This window comes from Sphaeramia orbicularis, chromosome 21, assembly GCF_902148855.1.
Source record: "Sphaeramia orbicularis chromosome 21, fSphaOr1.1, whole genome shotgun sequence".
Classification (NCBI taxonomy): Eukaryota; Metazoa; Chordata; class Actinopteri; order Kurtiformes; family Apogonidae; genus Sphaeramia; species Sphaeramia orbicularis.
Window position 1 is genome coordinate 53,573,964 of NC_043977.1, and position 19,694 is coordinate 53,593,657.

Here is a 19,694-nt window from a genome sequence, read left to right on the forward strand (position 1 = left end):
GGCCCACTTTCATGTCACTACTGCCCAGAATCCTGTCTGCCAGGGCAATGAACTGACACTGAACTAATCATCGGACGTTTTCTCGCATTTGTTACCCTCTCCGGTCTGAAAACAGATGCACGCTATTGTTGTTGTTGTTGTTAAAGTGTGCAAATGTGTACGGCAGGAGTGGATAATGAAGTCCTGTACAATTATTGTCATCTTCACTTTTTTTTTTTTTTTATAATGAAAGAGGTTTGTCTGTTTCATCCTGGACCTTGTGACGCTTGTTCCATTATATTAATTTAAATTGATGCTCAGTGTGTGTGGGTGTGGATGTGTGTCAGTGTGTGCACTTAAACCTCCTCAAGGCGTGTTAGATAAAAGCCTCCGTCAAATGAGTGTGTCAGGAAGTGAGTAGAGGGGAACAGACGAGTGCGTATTTGGACAGGATATGTACCATTATCAGTCATTAAGAGCACAACAGCCCGAGTACAACCAGAGAAAAAAAAAACACAAAAAAAACATCTGCATATGGACTAAGATGTGGCAACACAGCCAATGCAGAGTCACCACTGACTGTACACTGTAAAAAAAATCTGTAATTTAACAGAATTTTCAGTGTTGATTTTATAGATTTTTCCTGTATTTTTAAGATACAGGAAAATATCAATGAAATGACAAAAAATAGACTGTGATTTTATATGTCAAATGTAAAATAACACAAAAAAACTGTTACTGTGAATAATCAAAAAAATTTCAATTTTTAAAAGAATTTTTTTCTTTTTTCACAGAAAAATACAGTTAAAATACATTTGCAAATGTATCATAATTACACAAATGTGTCTTTTCTATTTATGAGATTAAACTGTTAATTTAAAGTTTAGTACTGTAAAAAAAAAAAAAAAAAATTAAAACAAGATAAAATTACTGACAATTAAGCGTTTAAGAAGTATTTGTTCTGTAAGTTTAACAAGACTTGTTTGTTAATTGACAAATATCTTGTGTAATTACAGGAGGTTTCACAACAAAAATGTTGAATAAATGTATTTTTGTGAATGTATAACATGTATAAGCACTGATAAACTGTCCAAATACAGTTTTTATCAGTGGATTGTACAACTGAGTCTCATTGAAAAATTTTTATATATATTTATAGGTAATTTGATTGTTTTAATACATGTAAATATTCTTTATTAAACATTAAAAAGTCAAAAGAATATGCAAAACCTCATGTAAAGTTAGGGCAAAAAAACTTTGTTTTCATAATGGAAAATTACCATATTTTTATGAGGTTATTTTCCGTTATTTTACAGTATTTTTTCGGCACCCCTGCTGTCAGAATAATACCGTTTTTTTACTTGTTTTTTTTTTATTTTTTTTATAGTGTATAATAAGAGTGGGTGGGGTCAGCAGCGGGTTTGATGAGAACAAAAGGTGCCTTCATTTGGACTAAAGGGTGGAACAAGGAAAGAAAGGAAACACCGAGCTAGTGCGAAGCGAGTCATTTCAACTGTGTGAAAAACTGAGCTGCAGCGATTGATTATTTTTGTAATCGATTGAGCTATCTATTATTTTCAGTGAACATATACTGTTTCATAACAAGGACAAATAGATACAGGGACAGTTTCTTCCCATGATCTGTTAAAGCAATAACTCTGGTGTTTTCCTCCTGTTCAACCATTTCCTTCAATGTAGCCTCAAAATCACTTCCTATAGAGGGTATGCACATACGTCACTTCCCCCCCAGGCCACGCCCCTTTAAGTCTGACTGAGTGTCAAAAACCAACCTGCTCAACATGATGGAGTATAGCAGTAAACACAGCCAGAGCGGGAAAATGTGAAATATGAAATTAAATGAAGGACAACTGAACTGGACATGGAGGATCCAGACCTGATCCAGGGTGGAGGGGATCAGCGCTATTTGGACCTGAAACAAATATACATGGTTTCATCATCACTGACAACCAGGGTCCAAAACTAGGGCCCAGAACCAGCTGATCCAAAGGGTCCAAAACTAGGGCCCAGAACCAGCTGATCCAAAGGGTCCAAAACTAGGGCCCAGAACCAGCTGATCCAAAGGGTCCAAAACTAGGGCCCAGAACCAGCTGATCCAAAGGTCATTTCCAGTAGACCGTGGACTGACCCCAGTGAATATATGCATGATCTACTGGGACTGAGGAGATTTACTGAGTCTAGCTCAGATCCAGTCCTTTATCCAACACAGATACTACTGCTGTGGACCAGCAGGGCACCACTGGATTCTGGGAAATTAGGAGATTGTTCCACCTGTTTTTAAATTACGACGTTATTCTTGTAATATTATGGCTTTATTGTGGGAATATGACTTTAATCTCATAAACCAATGACATTTTTGTTAAATTATGAGGTTTTTTTGATAACTATGACTATTTTCATAACATTGTGATTCTTTTTGTATTCGACTTTATTCTCATAAAATTACAGGTTTTATATCGATATTTTATGACTATACTCGTAGTGACAAGTGTTTTTAATTTCTCATGTGGCCCTAATACTCCGTCGTAGCTTTATTCTCCAGTTCCCCCGTATTTGTAAAACTAGGTTGGCCTCAGTTTCAGTTAGTTTACTAATCATGTAGGAGCACAAGGTTCCGAATCACAAAATGAAGACAAAAACCATGAAAGATCTGATCATGAAACCAAGAGCTTGACTAAGAAATAACGCTAGCAAAAACAATACGTCATTTCAGGTCTGATTTGACCCAAAAATACAGCATAAATTAATGTTAGCTGACACCAAACAAGATCCACAGATCTAGGTCCGACACAGATACTACTGCTGTGGACCAGCAGGGCACCACTTTATTCTTGTAAATTATATTTTTCCCATCTGTTTTTAAATTACGACATTATTCTTGTAATATTATGGTTTTACTGTCGGAATATGACAACTTTAATCTCATAAACGAATGAGATTTTTATGAGGTTTTTTTTTATAACTACAACTTTATTCTCATAACATTGTGATTCTTTTTGTATTCGACTTTATTCTCATAAAATTATGGGTTTATTATCGATATTTTATGACTTTATACTCGTAGTGACAAGTGTTTTTCTTTTCTTCTGTGGTCCTAATACTCCGTCGTAGCTTTATTCTCCAGTTCCCCTGTATTTGTAAAACTAGGTTAGCCTCAGTTTCAGTTAGTTTACTAATCATGTAGGAGCACAAGGTTCAGAATCACAAAATGAAGACAAAAACCATGAAAGATCTGATCATGAAACCAAGAAGGAAACTAAGAAGGAACGTTAGCCACAACAATACGTCATTTAAGGTCTGATTTGACCCAAAACTACAGCATAAATGGGCTCTATGCACAGCTCCAGTACTTCCTGAACTTAAGGCCGCTCCTTTATTTCCTGTCTTTCATTACTGGACACACTGATTAATCCAGGTGTGTCTGACCACAGTAGTCACAACAAGAAGTAGCAGACACACCTGGATTAATCAGTGTGTCCAGTAATGAAAGACAGGAAATAAAGGAGCGGCCTTAAATTCAGGAAGTACTGGAGCTGTGCAGAGTCCATTAATGTTACCTGACATGAAACAGGATCCATAAATCTTCTAAAACTTCTCTTTTCTTCGTCTTTCGGTGTCTGTAAAACGATAGCTCTCACTGCTTTTCAAACTTGTTCATACAATCAGTCTCACAACAGCTCTGCCCCATTTTTTATTCAATATTCTTCTTCAGTTTAGACAGTATTGAAGCCAACGCTGTCACTCATCTCCCTCTTTCTGCCACTCAGTGGGCGGAACCACGGTGACTTCTGCTAGCGGTGACGTCACGTGCATACTCTGTACATGTGCAATGATCCTACAAATGTGAAGTTATGTGCAATAAAGTAGTGCAATAATCATGAGTACTGCAATAACAATGCAATATTTATTTAATATTTATCTAAATATAAATGCTCTATTTTTGTAGAGACTTGGTTCATATATATACATACATACATTCATATATATATATACATACTGTTTACATATACATACAGTTTACATTAATACATACTGTTAAAACTGGAAATGTGCCTCTATTCATATATTGTCCATTTTTATTTTTTATTCTACTTACCTCTATTCTTATATTATTTTGTAAAATTTATATTCTATTTCCTTATCTTAGTTTTAGTTTTTGTAATTCTATGTTTGCTCTATTCTTATTTCTGTAGTTACTGGTGTTTTGTTAATATTGTTGCACTGAATGGAGTAGCACAGTGACAATAAAGGCTATTCTATTCTATTCTATTCTATACTATTCTATTCTAATCAATTGTTAAATACTCTCCACACCAGTGGACTCCGTCTAATTCAATAAGGTTGTACCTATTAAGCTGCATAACACTAGCAGGATGGTTACCGCAAACACCAGCATCCTAAAAGCACTTTTTACTGTCGGAGAGGCAGATGTTAGTTCCTTTGTTGGGATTGCACAAAAATAATGTTCTGATGTTAGTTCTGAACCAATAGAATATAAACATTTGAACAGGATCTTAAACTGTAATGTCTGTAAAACATAATTTCAGTTTGAACACAGGAACATTTTGTGATATAGCATTAGATCCTGTTGTGATCAAATAAAAACGTGTTTACTGTTAGTGCATATTTCTGGTGTAATTCAATTCTTCCAGGAAATAATCATTTTAAAAAAGAAACAAACAAAAAATTGCCTTTTTAACAGTATCATGATATATCGTGACATACCCTATCATGATCCTAGTATTGTGATTTGTATCGTATCGCCAGATTCTTGCCGATACGCAGCCCTATAGTTGAAAATGTCATGTGATCCAGTCACGGGGCCGCAACCATGGACCCCTAAGGGTTAAATCCAAGGACACAAAGATGACATTAAAGTAAATCATGTCTGTGTACGGACTCAGCAAAGGTGAATATTAAATGAGAAAAGCTGATATGCAATAGAGAACGCCTTAAAGCCTATTATGTTCCCTTCTATTTATAATCATCACTTGGTATTATATCAGTTTCCACTTTAAAATGATACAGAAATGAAAAGGTGGGGGCTGGTGCATAAAACGCCAGAATCAAAGACATGTTTTATGCTCTAAATTACCGAGGGGAGGAAATTCCTGAATATCCTTTTTTCACAGTTCTGCTTTATTTTCTCATCTGAAGTGTAGGCGCACATAATTATTATTCATATAATGTGGTGCTTTTCCTGCAGTCTGATCTCCAAATCTCTAAAACCTCCATGACCAACAGATCAGATGATGTTCTGATTATTTCACATCAAATGTATGAATGGACCCATAGTGAAAATAATTAGCTGGTCACCAGTGGCTTTTCCTCATGTATTTGCATTGGTATTTTAGCTGCAGGTGGCTAGCATAACGGTACATAACGTAAACGACTAGGGGTGTAAGAAAATATCAGTTCTGCAATATGCTGCAATATTTCATTTCACAATACTGTATCAATATTAAAAAGTACTGTATTGATATTTTTAAGTATTTATTCAAATGTAAATATTGTGGAGGTTCATTTTAGCTTTTTTGTTTTCCTTTTTTGTTTATATTTTATGTATTTTATTTAACTCTCTTTTATTACATAATGTTAGTTCCTTTGTTGGGATTGCACAAAACTAATGTTCTGATGTTAGTTCTGAACTAATAGAATATGAACATTTGAACAGGATGTTAAACTGCAATGCCTGTAAAACATAATTTCAGTTTGAACACAGGAACATTTTGCGATATAACATTAGATCCTGTTGAGATCAAATAAAAATGTGTTTAATATTTGTGTATATTTCTGGTGTAATTCAGTTCTTCGAGGAAATAATCTTGTAAAAAAGAAACAAAACCACTAAAAACTTGCCTTTTTAACAGTATTGTGATATATCATGGAATATCGTATCTTGATCCTAGTATTGTGATTTGTATCGTATCGCCAGATTGTTGCCCTATAAACGACACACTGATGAACTATGAGCTAAATATTAAACTGTGCATTTTTTCACCCACCAAAGAACGTCTTTGAATTTTTGTACAATACATAAGAGATCAGTTTTTCTATTTTCCTTTTTTTCCAGTACCATTAGGAAAAACAATAACCTCTGATCTTATCGATGTTCTGGTCTTGGCGCCGGCACCTGTCGACATTTAATTCAGACACATGTCGAACTAATTACATTTCTGTTCACCAGTTGAAATCAGCAGATATGATTTAAATGTTCAAAGCCCAAATCTTGGACAGCTCACCTCAATTACAACATTAACTCCCACAGACCCAAATGCATCTACTGATCTAAAATGTTGAAGAACTTCTGAACCGCTCATCATATCAATACAGTGAATTAATTCAGGTTAAATGCAGTTTGTCAGTATTTTCAGCAGCATACATCCATAGTCTCTGTAGTGAATATGAAAACACCAGTGTCTTCCTCAGTGTTGGGAGTAGCCAAGGTGGGATTTGTTGGGGGGGTGGGGAATATCAACCCCCCCCCCCCCTCTGGTTTTTACATCCCTACTTCTGCTCAATAAGTTTCATCCTCAGGGGTGGACAACCAACCACCGTTTTTTTTTTCTATTATTTGATTTTTTTGTGTATTGTTTATCATTATTATTATTACACTGGGTTACAAAAAAATGTTTTTTGCAAGTTGTCTAGGTTTTTTCAACTGAATCAGGACCATTTTGCACCGCTAAATCCAAAAATGACATCTGTTTTTCTCAATCAGGTCAGGTTTTTTTGCTCATTTGATTTTGAAAAATTTGATCTTCTCACAAAATATAATAACTAATACCAAAATAAGATTGGTAAGCACACTTTATGAAACTTGTGACTTGGTTCCTGTTAGGTACAATGGTGTATTCACCGCAGATGTAGCAGAATACGTCAGGCTTATTTTTGCAACATCTTCTAGTCGAAGCCATTTCATTCACCTGTAATATTAAAAGAACCATTAATCATAAATTGGCAAAAGTAAAATCTTCAGAACTCGTTTATTGCAAGAAATATGAAAGAATTTTGTATCATATGATGTGAAAATGCCCATAAATGTAAGCAAAAATGTTAAAAAGCCAATATGTAGCATAGTTCAGAAAGTTGACCTGATTGAGCAAAATTCATGTGATTTTTGGATTCAGCACACCAAAATTATCCTAAATCAGCTCAAAAAACTTCAACAATAAATTTGTTGTTGACCAGTGTTATTTTTCTATTGTTTGATTTTTTATGTGTGCATTGTTTATTATTATTATTATTATTATTATTATTATTATTATTTCATATGTTTTGTATTATGTCTGTGTCTGAAATAAACTAACCTAAACCTAAACCGAAATATCAGCAGGTTGTGACAGTTTTCTTCCACCTATATCCTACATCACTGACACTAACGTTCACCTGAACCCAACTGTCCGCAGTGTCAGAATTCGCAAACATCCTCATGCACTGGGGCGCTGTAAAAGGGGGGTAAACGTGACAAATGCATGGGGCCCAGCATTTGTGGGGGGGCCATAGAGCAGTGGAGGGGGTCCAGTGAATACAGGTTAGAAGGTGTGAAAATTTCGTGTAAGATCCACTGAATAACAGAGGAATAGAACCTGGGACTTGGATGTTGAAAGTATGTAAAGTTTCACTTTCGATTCACGCCAGCGTTGGTTACATTAGTTATGGACCGCACCCCCACGTATATAACTGCCCCCCTGTTGAGCCGCATTATGTAATAAATTTCCATTATGTAATAAAAGTTCAAAATGTAATAAGACTGGCACATCGTCTTGTAATAAAGCCGCACTATGTAATAAACTGACGCATTTTGTAATAAACTACCTCAATGTTTTATATAGTAATTTTTTTTTCGCATTATGTAGTAAGTTATTACAATTTGAGAAATGTATTATTACAAAATGCACTTGACGCATTTTTATTTTCAGGAAAATGTAATGTGCTAAATTAATCTTTAAACTGTGTGGTTAAAGTTCTGATAACATTACCTGTAGCTCCTGTGACTGACTTCCTCTAAATCGCTCTGAAATTATATTAATTACCTCCGCCAAGGAGGTTATGTTTTTGCCAGGGTTTGTTTGTTTGTTTGTTTGTCTGTCTGTTTGTTTGTCTGTCCGTTAGTGTGCAACATAACTCAAAAAGTTATGGACAGATTTGGATGAAATTTTCAGGGTTTGTTGGAAATGGGATAAGGAAGAAATGATTAAATTTTGGTGGTGATCGGGGGTGGGGGGGCCCACAGGGGGGGCCACTGATCAGCCTTGGCGGAGGTCTGCGCTCTCTGAGTGCTTCTCGCACCCTGGGAGTAACGGGTAACAAAAGTAATCTATTACAGTAACAGATTAGTTTTTTTGCTGTAACACAGTCATGTAATGCATTACTAATCAGTTTTCAGTAATATATAGAAATTGGTCCATGTTCAATAGCGCTTGCGTTACAACACACTTTTCGCCCAAAAGGAATCAAACATGCACCAGTGAAGTTCTATTTCCTGTTGGTGTTCAGCCAATGGGTGAAGACGGCAGAAGACAGTCCACTGTCCACATGGACATGTGCTCATTACTAACCCTAACCCTGCTTTACAGAAGCTAGTTAGCATGTTAGCATGATCCCTGTGATCAGCAATTAAGGTAAGCTAACGTTTCTTGGACTAGTTTGAATTCTTTATCGATTGCGGATTTGTCTACCGATGTCCTTGGCCCCGCCCCCTGTTTGAACACGGAAAATGTTGAAATAAATGCAAGTGTTCCTGCTGGGATTCGAACATCGTAGACCAGGGGTGTCCAAACTTTTTTTCAAGAGGGCCAGATCTGATAATGTGGACATTGCCAGGGGCCAGTGGTCCCTTCAGACATTTTTTAAACAGCAAAAATTATACATATAAATGCGCTGTTCTACAACAATTTTATTTTCATTGTCACAATATCATTTTTTTAAATGGCAATGTAACCAAATCTAAGCCACTCAGGTGTGAAAAAAAAAAAAAAAAAAAAAAAACAATTCTGCCTTCCTTTCACATCTGGAGTCAGATAACATAGAACAAACTGTATAGCAGGCATGTCCAAAGTCCGGCCCGGGGGCCAATCACCTTGGAAATCGAGGCAATTATGTTTGCCTAATTTGTCAAGAGACTGTTGCCTTGTTTAAGAAATTCAATGTAAAGAGACACGAGCAGACAAAACATGCTAACGCATACGACAAGCTAGCAGGGAGTGAGCGCTCTGAAAAGGTGAAGCAAATTCAAGCTGCTTTAAACTCACAACAGTGACTCTTCATGTGAACCTGGGAGTTCAATGAATTCACCACCAGGGCAGGATACCAAGTTGCCAGATTAGTTGCCTCTAACTGCTGGTGTTATGTACTTGTAGATGTGACATAAAATATTACTTTCTGAATGATTTTGTGAAAGACAAGAGTAAGAGTCATATGTTTTCATCTTAAACGTTAACAGACTTTGCATTACTGAGTAATATATGAGTAATGATTACTCATATAAGTCATGTTTAAAATGAATGTGGGGTTAAGATTTTTATCACCTTGGAAGTTTAAGATACTCTATACAGTTTGTTCTATGTTATCTGACTCCAGATGTGAAAGGAAGGCAGAATTTTTTTTTTTTTTTTTTTTTTTTTTTTTTTTTGTTCACACCTGAGTGGCTTAGATTTGGTTACATTGCCATTAAAAAAAATGATATTGTGACAATGAAAATAAAATTGTTGTAGAACAGCGCATTTATATGTAATTTTTACTGTTTAAAAAATGTCTGAAGGGACCACTGGCCCCTGGCAATGTCCACATTATCAGATCTGGCCCTCTTGAAAAAAAGTTTGGACACCCCTGCTGTATAGAGTATCTTAAACTTCCAAGGTGATAAAAATCTTAACCCCACATTCATTTTAAACATGACTTATATGAGTAATCATTACTCATATATTACTCAGTAATGCAAAGTCTGTTAACGTTTAAGATGAAAACATATGACTCTTACTCTTGTCTTTCACAAAATCATTCAGAAAGTAATATTTTATGTCACATCTACAAGTACACAACACCAGCAGTTAGAGGCAACTAATCTGGCAACTTGGTATCCTGCCCTGGTGGTGAATTCATTGAACTCCCAGGTTCACATGAAGAGTCACTGTTGTGAGTTTAAAGCAGCTTGAATTTGCTTCACCTTTTCAGAGCGCTCACTCCCTGCTAGCTTGTCGTATGCGTTAGCATGTTTTGTCTGCTCGTGTCTCTTTACATTGAATTCCTTAAACAAGGCAACAGTCTCTTGAAAAATTAGGCAAACATAATTGCCTCGATTTTCAGTGAAAAAAAATTGTAATTCCCATCTCTCCTGGAAGCGGCGGCCCTCACTGTCAACTTTCGTTTTTTTTTATTTACAGGCGCCATGGTTAGAAATTAGCGGAAAAGGTTCACGGCGAGGTCACAGAGCCAGATAGAGTTAGAGTGGTGCTGCCACCATGAGGTGAAAGGAGAAACTGCATTTTGAACCTTTTATGATTCATGTACTCGGTTCAACAGTCCAAGTGGGCCATGAATAATACAATATAAAACCCAAGCTGTGGGCCGTATAAAATCTGACCGTGGGCCGTGATTGGCCCCCAGGCCGGACTTTGGACATGCCTGTCGTAGACTGTAGCATTATTTACTGAGCTATCCGTCCACAAGTACTTAGAGGTGCAAATTTATGCATCCCAAGACTCTACTATCTCTGGTATTTTGGGGGGGGGGGTTCTACTGCACATGCGCCAATTATGGATGTAACTCAAAAGTAATACAGGAATCATGTAATGCATTACAATTCTGAGACAGTAATATTGCAAGGTAAGGAATTACTTTTAATTAACAGTGACACGTAATCTGTAATGGATTACAGTTTGGAAGTAACTTGCACAACACTGGTCTTTTTCAACATTGATTCACCAATAAAACCCACATAGTTTGACCAATGACAGTGGTTGTAGATGCGTGTTGTTGTGTAGAATTAATGGTATATTTTGTTGAAAAAGTAAAGTTTCCTTCAGTTTTCTCTGTTTTGGTTTAATAAGCTTTGAATTTACTCAGTTTTTATTAACACCAACATAGTCAGTAAATAAATATAGGAAAATACCGGATTTTCGCAGAGAAAATGCAAAGGACAATAGTATCATAAATGGTGATAAATCACTAGATGATGGTTAATGGTTAAATGTACAGAGAAATTCATTTGGAGGTCATCATAAAATAATTCTGGGTCTTTATGGGTTAAACAGCAAATGTGGTCGAATCAGATCATTAAAAATACTAATAAAAGAGCAGCAGTCACATGATCAGCTACTGACATGTTAGATGGGATGTCATTGGATTTGTGTTCATTCAAATATGCTGTGATAAGGAGCAACTAAATGAACCCGGAAAAACCTGACCCATTAAAAACTAGCCACAAAATTTAAATATTTTGGAATTTAAATGTTTTTAGCCCTTTTAACATAGTCCAAAATAATAATAATAATAATAATAATAATAATAATAATAATAATAATAATAATAATAATAATAATAATAATAATAACAACAACAACAACAACAACAACAACAACAACAACAACAACAATAATAATAATAATAATAATAATAATAATAATAATAATAATAATAATTTGCTGTATCATTTTGTTTATGATATTTTTTTGTATCACATTCGATACATTGGGTGTTTTTGGCAACTTTTTGGTCCCGACATTAACTTTAGATACAAAAATACACTTTTACCAATGACATTTTGAAAATATAGAACAGTTCAGGTAGTTTTTTGTTGTTGTTTTTTTTGTTTTTACATACAACTTTTTACAGCCTTTTTTTCATAGTTTCAATATTTTTCAATATTATTCAGTTTTCAGCCGAGTAACAATGTAAGTGTTCTTCTTAACATAACTTTTTGACCTTTTTGAATTTGAAGACTTTCCTGCAAAATATGTGTTGGATGAGTTAATGTTAGTGGCCATATTGAAAAAAAAAAAAAAAGTGTGTGTGTGTGTGTGGGGGGGGGGGGGGGACTTCCACTGGCTGTAGTGGGATGATAATCCACCAGGGGACAGAAAACACATATCAGGTCAAATACAACTTTTTAGGGAAAGTATTGATGTTGTTGATGAGATAAAGGCCTCAGAACCTGGCGTAGCAAATATGATACAAATGGTTTGATAGGGTTGACAGAATCTACTGTTGATATCGTCATGTCTAGTTAATATTTTAAGTATGAGGATAGAACCAGAATTTCAGTGTTTCAATTAAATATTACATATATGAGTCTGAACAAATATTATTATTGAAGTTAATAGTGCATTTACATCTATGCCAGGAGTATAACTTTACATCATCAGTTATATCTTTTTTTCTACAAGTGATACTGAAATTTTCAAAGCAGTTCAATAAAATAGAGTTCTCAAGCTATAAAAAAAGAGCCTATTTGAGAAATGACAGGTGAAACTTTCATTTTTGACACTGATGTTCACATTCGCCTGATCTGGCCCATAAGTTTCATGTATGTTCACGCTGTTAGTATCCCCCTGTCCAACCTGAATGGATGCGTCAAATACCACGCACTGAGGGTTAGGGGTATGGTTATGTGAACCGGAGATGTTGGCGTAAATTGACACGTGATCAAATGACGTTGAATAGCACGCAAAAGGTTGAAATGGTATAAAACGCCAAATTCAATAAGAACTGACATCCAACGCCATTTATAGAGATCAGTCTGTGAAAACTAGACCATTAGCAAATTTCTCCAAAATAAGTGTCTGTGGTAAATAAACTAGATCCAGCCACTTAGGGAGAAAATAATAATAATAATAATAATAATAATAATAATAATAATAATAGGGGACTTGCAATATCTTTGTCTTATCTGCCGATTTTCTTCACTCGATTGTTTGTCTGACATCAGGGCAACCTCCCACTGTTTAAACGCAATACCTGACATTTTCTTTAACATTATGAAAAAATGATCAGAACTTATCCGTCCCTGAAAAACCAAAAGGAAAACCATAAACCTTTCCTTTAACCTCTCAAACTGAGCACAGTGAACACAAAATGACCTCAAAGATGTGTTTTTTACAAAATACAAATAGGAAAGCAACTCTGATTACATATCCACTCACTGTATAAATACTTCAATTTGCACTTTCTGGACATATTACAATATAAAACTCACTGTAAATAATATATACATAAACATATATTTTTAATAAACCAGACTCACACATCCACTCACTGTATAAAAACTCCAATTTGCACTCTGTACATATTACATTATAAATCCACTGTAAATCTCAACCCATTGTTGTCTTTGTCTATAGTGGACTGTTTGTCTATATTATGTCTGGGTCCACATGTGATTGGGTTCATGTCGGAACTAGGGATGTAACGATATGAAAATTTCATATCACGGTCATCGTTATTATCGCAGTATTGTTGAAATGTGCTCAAAATGTTCAAAAAGTACTAATACAAACACTGAAATCATTTAACCAAGTTGTAGTTTGGAAAAAAAATAAAAAATAAAACAAATAAAAATAATAGGCACAATGTCTGTTCTGTCGGCAGAAAACAAACAGAATATCCAACATACAAAGGTGCACTAAAGATGGCACCTTACGGCCATTGTTTGACCGTTTTCCATATCAAGTTTGAGTTGTTTTGGTTTCTTTTTCATAGAAAGATAGATAGTCTCTCTCTCTCTCTCTCTCTCTCTCTCTCTCTCTGTCTTTCAAAGTACGGCAATCAAGCACGGTTATCGTGATAATTAGAATTTAAATGGAAATACTAACTGTCTGGAATTTTGCCACGGTTTATCGTTATACCGGTAATCGTTACATCCCTTGTCGGAACTGTATGTGGTGAGCAATGTAAAAACCAAAGCCAAATTCCTTGTATGTCTTCACATACTTGGCCAATAAAACTGATTCTGAATCTGATTCTGATGAACCCAAAAAGCAGTCAGTCTGTAGAACGATGCTGTCACTGATTCTAGTCACATGATGAGTTCTTAGTTTGACATAATAACTGTCCTGTCCTTCATTCATATAAAAACTAGAATATGATTGGGATGAAGACACCTCTGCCTGTCTGTCTGCAAAAAAAAACCAAAAAAACCCACATAAAATAACCCCTATGCAACTGATTCACTGAAAGAATCAATTTAGGTGCAAGTTTTTAACCTAATACTAAATACAATCGTACAATAAAAACTTAACCCCTGCACAAATTCCTCCAAAACATGTAAAGAAAATATGAATATGAACACAACTCGGACTACTCTCATGATTTATACATACACACATACATACATACATACATACATACATACATGCAGGCACGTCAGATTTATACTCAGCTTTTAAAGGATGTTTACAAGATTTTTAAGTTGTACTAACTTAATATACTTCTTTGTTAAGTTAAAGGCAGAAATGTCTGTTCAAAATCAATATGTTATTAAGTTAAGACTGTTTTCCTTGTTTTTCATTTAGACCACAGGTGTCGAACATGAGGCTCGGGGGCCAAAACCGGCTCACCAAACAGTCCAATCTGGCCCCTGGGATGAATTTGTGAAATGCAAAAATTATACCGAAGATATTAATAATCAAGGATGTTAAAATAATTTTAGGTCAATTCAATCTAAAGCGGATCAGACCAGTAAAATATGATCATAATGAATTATAAATAATGAAAACTGCAATTTTTCCTATTTGTTTTAGGATTTTTTAAAAAAAGTAAAATTAGAAAAAAAAAAAAGTCATATTTACAGACTATCCTTTTACAAAAAATATGAATAACCTGAACAAATATGAACAAAGTGAGATGTCTTAAGAGAAGTGTGTGGAATTTTAACAATATTTTGCCTGTTACTAAATCTTTAAGTTGTGATGCACATGTACAAATGATCAACTTAGGGGTAATATTGTTAACATTGCACTTTTTTTCTTAAGAATTTTCAGGTTGTTCATATTTGTTCATGTTATGTTCAAGTACGGTTCGTAGGCGTAAACATTTTCATAATGGAATTTTAATTTTTTCACTCAAAAACAGAGAGAAAACTTTGGAGTTGACATTATTTATCAGTTCTTATCCTATTATTTATATTATTTTACTGGTCCGGCCCACTTTAGATCATATTAGGCTGAATGTGGCCCCTGAACTGAAATGAGTTTGACCCCTCTGATTTAGACCAACTTATAAAAATAACTTATCAGCTGATTTAAATGTGTACATGTAACAAACTGAATTTTTTACGCCGAGAAAGTTCTTGATTTTAAGCTTAACTTACTAACCCCATGAATCATTTTTTAGAGTGTGTGTGTATATATATATATATATATATATATATATATATATATATATATATATATATATATATTATATATATTGATTGATAACTGATTGCACTTTCTGTATCCATCATATTTTAAACTGTTTTTAATGGTATTTTATTGTGTTCTATGGGTATTCTAATTGTATTTTATTTGTACTGTTTTATTCATTTTTTGCAGTGTAAAGTTGCTACTTTACAGTGCTACATGTACTCCATGTGTCTATCCCTACCTCCCCCCTCTCCCCCAGTCTCTCTCTATCTCTGTCGCTCTCTCTTTTCTCCTCCTTTACTCTCTCTCTTTAACCCCAACTGGTCAAGGCAGACAGCCATCCTTCAGGAGTCTGGGTCTGCTCCAGGTTTCTGCTGTTAAAGGGAAGTTTTTCCTTCCACTGTCACCAGTCACAAGTGTTTGCTCCTGGAGGGTTCTGTTGGGTTTCTGTAAATTTGATTTGATTTTGATTTGATAAAGCACTTTGTGACTCTGTCTGTGAAAAGTGCTCTATAAATAAAATTTACTTATTTATATATATATATATATATATATATATATATATATATATATATATTTTTTTTTTTTTTTTTTTTTTTTTTATTATTATTATTATTATTAATATATTATTATATATTATTTATTGGGCCTGTAACGGTACACGTACAGAACTGAACCGTTTCAGTACACACCTGTTCGGTTCGGTACACAGCTGAACTGAAACGGCACAGTATGATGAGAAAAAGAAAAAGGAACGAAAGACGTTGTTTGATGCGGAACTTTAAATCTGCGCAAGTTCCACACGGACATATTGAAGGACGCGCACATTGACCCGAAAAACGAAATAGCAGCTGATATAAGGTGAAAAAAAAACAACAAATATGATGTGAACCTGGAAGGAAGAGACTGAAGACCCTCCACCATCAGTCCAGTCCAGTTTGGGTCAGTTTGGGTCCCGGTGAAAGACAACAACGAGGAAAGAGACGGTGATAAGACGGACGTTGTTTACCACCTATGAACTACGGTAGTTCTACAACACTTACACTAGCTCTGTCTGTCTGTCTGTCTCTCTCTCGCTCTCTCTCTCTCCTGTACGCTGTATAATAGAGGAATAGAACCCAGGAGTTGGACGTTGAAAGTATATAAAGTTTCACTTTCATTTCACACCAGCCTTAGTTATGGACCCCCCTACCCCGGCTCTGACCAAAAAAAAAAAAAAAAAGAAATTATGGCAGGTTGCACTCTGCATGCATGTGCGTGCACGTACACAAAATGGCCTAAACAGTTTGTTCTCTGTCCTAAAATAAATAATTTGGTTAATTTTTTGTTGTCAGTGTTGCTCTTTAGTTTGTTTAAAGAGAATACCAGTTTGTCCTCTTGTTAATGTTGCACTTCATGTGGAATTTTTTTGGTATTTTTCTGCAGAATGTGAACTGACAGAACTGTGATTTGATTTTTCTTGTTTGTTCAAAACTACCTGTCAGAGAAAAGTGCAATACTAATGTTTAAAACACATTTAGTAATATTAATAATTTATTTTATTTTCTATTTGATTCATAGCAGCAGAATTATATTATTCCTGTTTTTCTATATTCTACTGTGTCCAAAAATTGGGGGAAAAATGTTTTTTAAAAAAAATCATAAACGTATTAAAGACATTTTGAGGGGTTTTCTTTCTTCCCGTACCGAACCTAAAAAAAAAAACGAACCGTGGATTTCAAAACCGAAAACGTACCGAACCGAAAATTTTGTGTACCGTTACAGGCCTAATATATATATATATATATATATATATATATATATATATATATACACATGAACAGCAGGTCATGAGTTTGTGAAGGTTTTTTTTTTTTTTCTTGTCTTGTTGTAAATCAGCTGTAACCCGTCAGTACATTGGTGTCATTTCAGTGATGACTGTAAAAAACACATAAAACTGTTTTCCATTTCTTGTGGGGATCCTGATTGCCAACAGCAGCCATGCCTCCATATTGACGTGTGGGTGTTTGTGAGCTATAATATCAATACCGCTACTGGCCATCGGTGCGCGCGCATGTGTGTGTGCGTGTGCACGTGTGCGTGCGTGTGTGTGTGTGTGTGTGTGTGGAATCGGCTCGGAGCTATTTTAAGGGTTCAGACTTGGACAGGCGACAGGGGAAATATATGACGGCACACTCGGCTGATTTACAAAGAGAGGCGAGGGCGCTGCAGCTCCTCCGCTCCTTCCTCCGCTCTGGACACCGAGGAGGACACAAAACAAGTTTCCAAAGCAGCGGCGTGCGTGCGTGCGTGCGTGCGTGCGTGCGTGGTGCCCTGGCACAACAACACTCCATTTCTGTTCAAAGCATCACTGTTCTGCTCTATATGTACATAAAAAAAAAAAGGTAACAACGGTCGGACTATGATGCCGCTGAATCCAGAATTGTGGAGAATCCAAAGCCTTCTGGAGTTTACGCGTGTGTGCGCACTTGGAAGCGGAATACTGCGCCCCTTTGTCCGCGCGTCTCCGTTCATCCGGTTGGATTCTTGTTCGTGGCTTCAGTTCTCATCATCACCTGCTGATGATCCATCCTCTGCTTGTTGTCATGCTCGAACACAAACTCAACAAAGCTCCGTTCCGCATCAAAAAAACAAAAAACAAAACTCTGCATCCGATCCTGACAGGGTTTCTTCAGTTGGAGTCCACCACATCAAAATATTTATTTATTTAGTGGGGAGGTTGACTCCAACTGAAGCCCTGACAGGATATGATGTAGAGTTTATATTGGAGCATTTTATTTTTATTTATTTATTTTTTACTGAAACTCAAACTCAAACAAACAAAAAAAAAAAAAAAAAAAAAAAACGCATATATATATTTTTTTCCGCTACAATCTAACACAGCAGCTCCTAACTTTCATCCTACTGTTGGTTTGTCTTATATTAACCCCCCCCCCCCCCAACACACACACACACACACACACACACACACACACAGATAAGGGCGCAGTTGAAGTGAAACTGTGCCTTTCTACTCATAATAATAATAATAATAATAATAATAATAATAATAATAATAATAACAGTGCGTCTCTCACCGGAGCAGTTCCAGCCGGTCGGCGTCTGGCAGTCGCTGAGGGACGACGGGAAAGCGCGCAACTGCTCCACAGGTAAAGTGGCGAAAAATGAGACCAGAGTGATCCGGAGCCAACCTCCAGCCGCCGCCGTCCCGCTCCACGGGCGCAGGCGTCGGTGGGGCTCGTCCACAGGTACCTGCACCGTCACGGACAGACCCATAATAGGGAAGAACCAAAAACTCACTGGTCCCCCTTTCAACGGCAGCGCTGGCGACGTGGGAAAGAGACGCAGCAGCAGCAGGAGCGGCAGACGCGCACCGACAACAACTCCAAAAATCCCAGCAGATTCAGCGGGAAACCTACAGGAGACCCACAGCCGAACATTTTCCGAGCGACACCGTGCAGTGCCCCATGTAGTGCCCCGAAAACGGTTCCGCCCGATCCAGTCAGTCCAAAGGGAGAGGCTGAGGCTGCTGCAATAGAGGGAGAGGAGTGTGGGGTGGTGGGGGAGGTGGGGGGCTGAGCGATGGAGCAGGTTGTGTGGGATGGAGTCGAGTGGAAAAGTTAGGACTTGCGTGGAGGAGAAGGAGGATGCTCACAGATGAGGAGAGGAGAAGAAAGATGGGAAAGGGAAAAAATACATCAAATAAATAAATAAAAAATCAAGGGGTGAGTACGAAGAAGAAAAAAAAAGGCAATAAAGGGGAGGAGAGAATGGAGCCAGAGTATCCCACGGACAGGACTTAAGAGACGGGTTGCGTAACAATAATATCCACGGGTGAAAACGAGCAGCTCTCCTCCTTGCACGGGCGGAGCGGTCCTCCCGTTCACTCGGTATGCGCGGTGCGTTCACGGTCGCAGCGCCTCAGTGTTTGGCTCTCCCTCTCTCTCTCTCCCTCTCTCTCTCTCTCTCTCTCTCCACGAGCCCTGCCTCCCTCTCTCTCTCTCCCTCTCTCTCTCTCACCAGCAGCTGGTTTCTAGCTGGGTTATGATCACGTGGAGTGTGATGCGAGGAGGAGGGGGGGGGGGAAGAGGAGAGGAGGGGCAGAGGGGAGGGGGGGTCCACAATGACTGGAATATTTGGTGGATTAAAGAGTGTAAAAGTAAATGACATGATGGGATAGAGCAAAAAACAGATAGATAGATAGATAGATAGATAGATAGATAGATAGATAGATAGATAGATAGATAGATAGATAGATAGATAGATAGATAGATAGATAGGCACAAATGGAGCAAAAACTAAACAAACTAAAATAGTGGACACACTAAAAAAAAATCTGTAATTTACCAGAATTTT

General features: G+C 36.6%; 1 protein-coding gene across 4 annotated transcripts in view; it reads right to left on the reverse strand.

Moving 5' to 3' along the window:
• tmeff2a (transmembrane protein with EGF-like and two follistatin-like domains 2a) overlaps positions 1-19,289 on the reverse strand; it is a 362,422-nt gene extending 343,133 nt beyond the window's left edge. For 2 of the 4 annotated variants that reach the window (XM_030125350.1, XM_030125352.1), the window contains exon 1: positions 18,416-19,289. In XM_030125350.1, the coding sequence (XP_029981210.1) occupies positions 18,416-18,614 (199 nt within the window). In that variant the 5' untranslated portion in view covers positions 18,615-19,289. The remainder of the gene's footprint in view (positions 1-18,415) is intronic. The other 2 variants (XM_030125351.1, XM_030125349.1) reach the window with 2 other exon arrangements.
• Between the last annotated feature and the right edge of the window lie 405 nt (positions 19,290-19,694).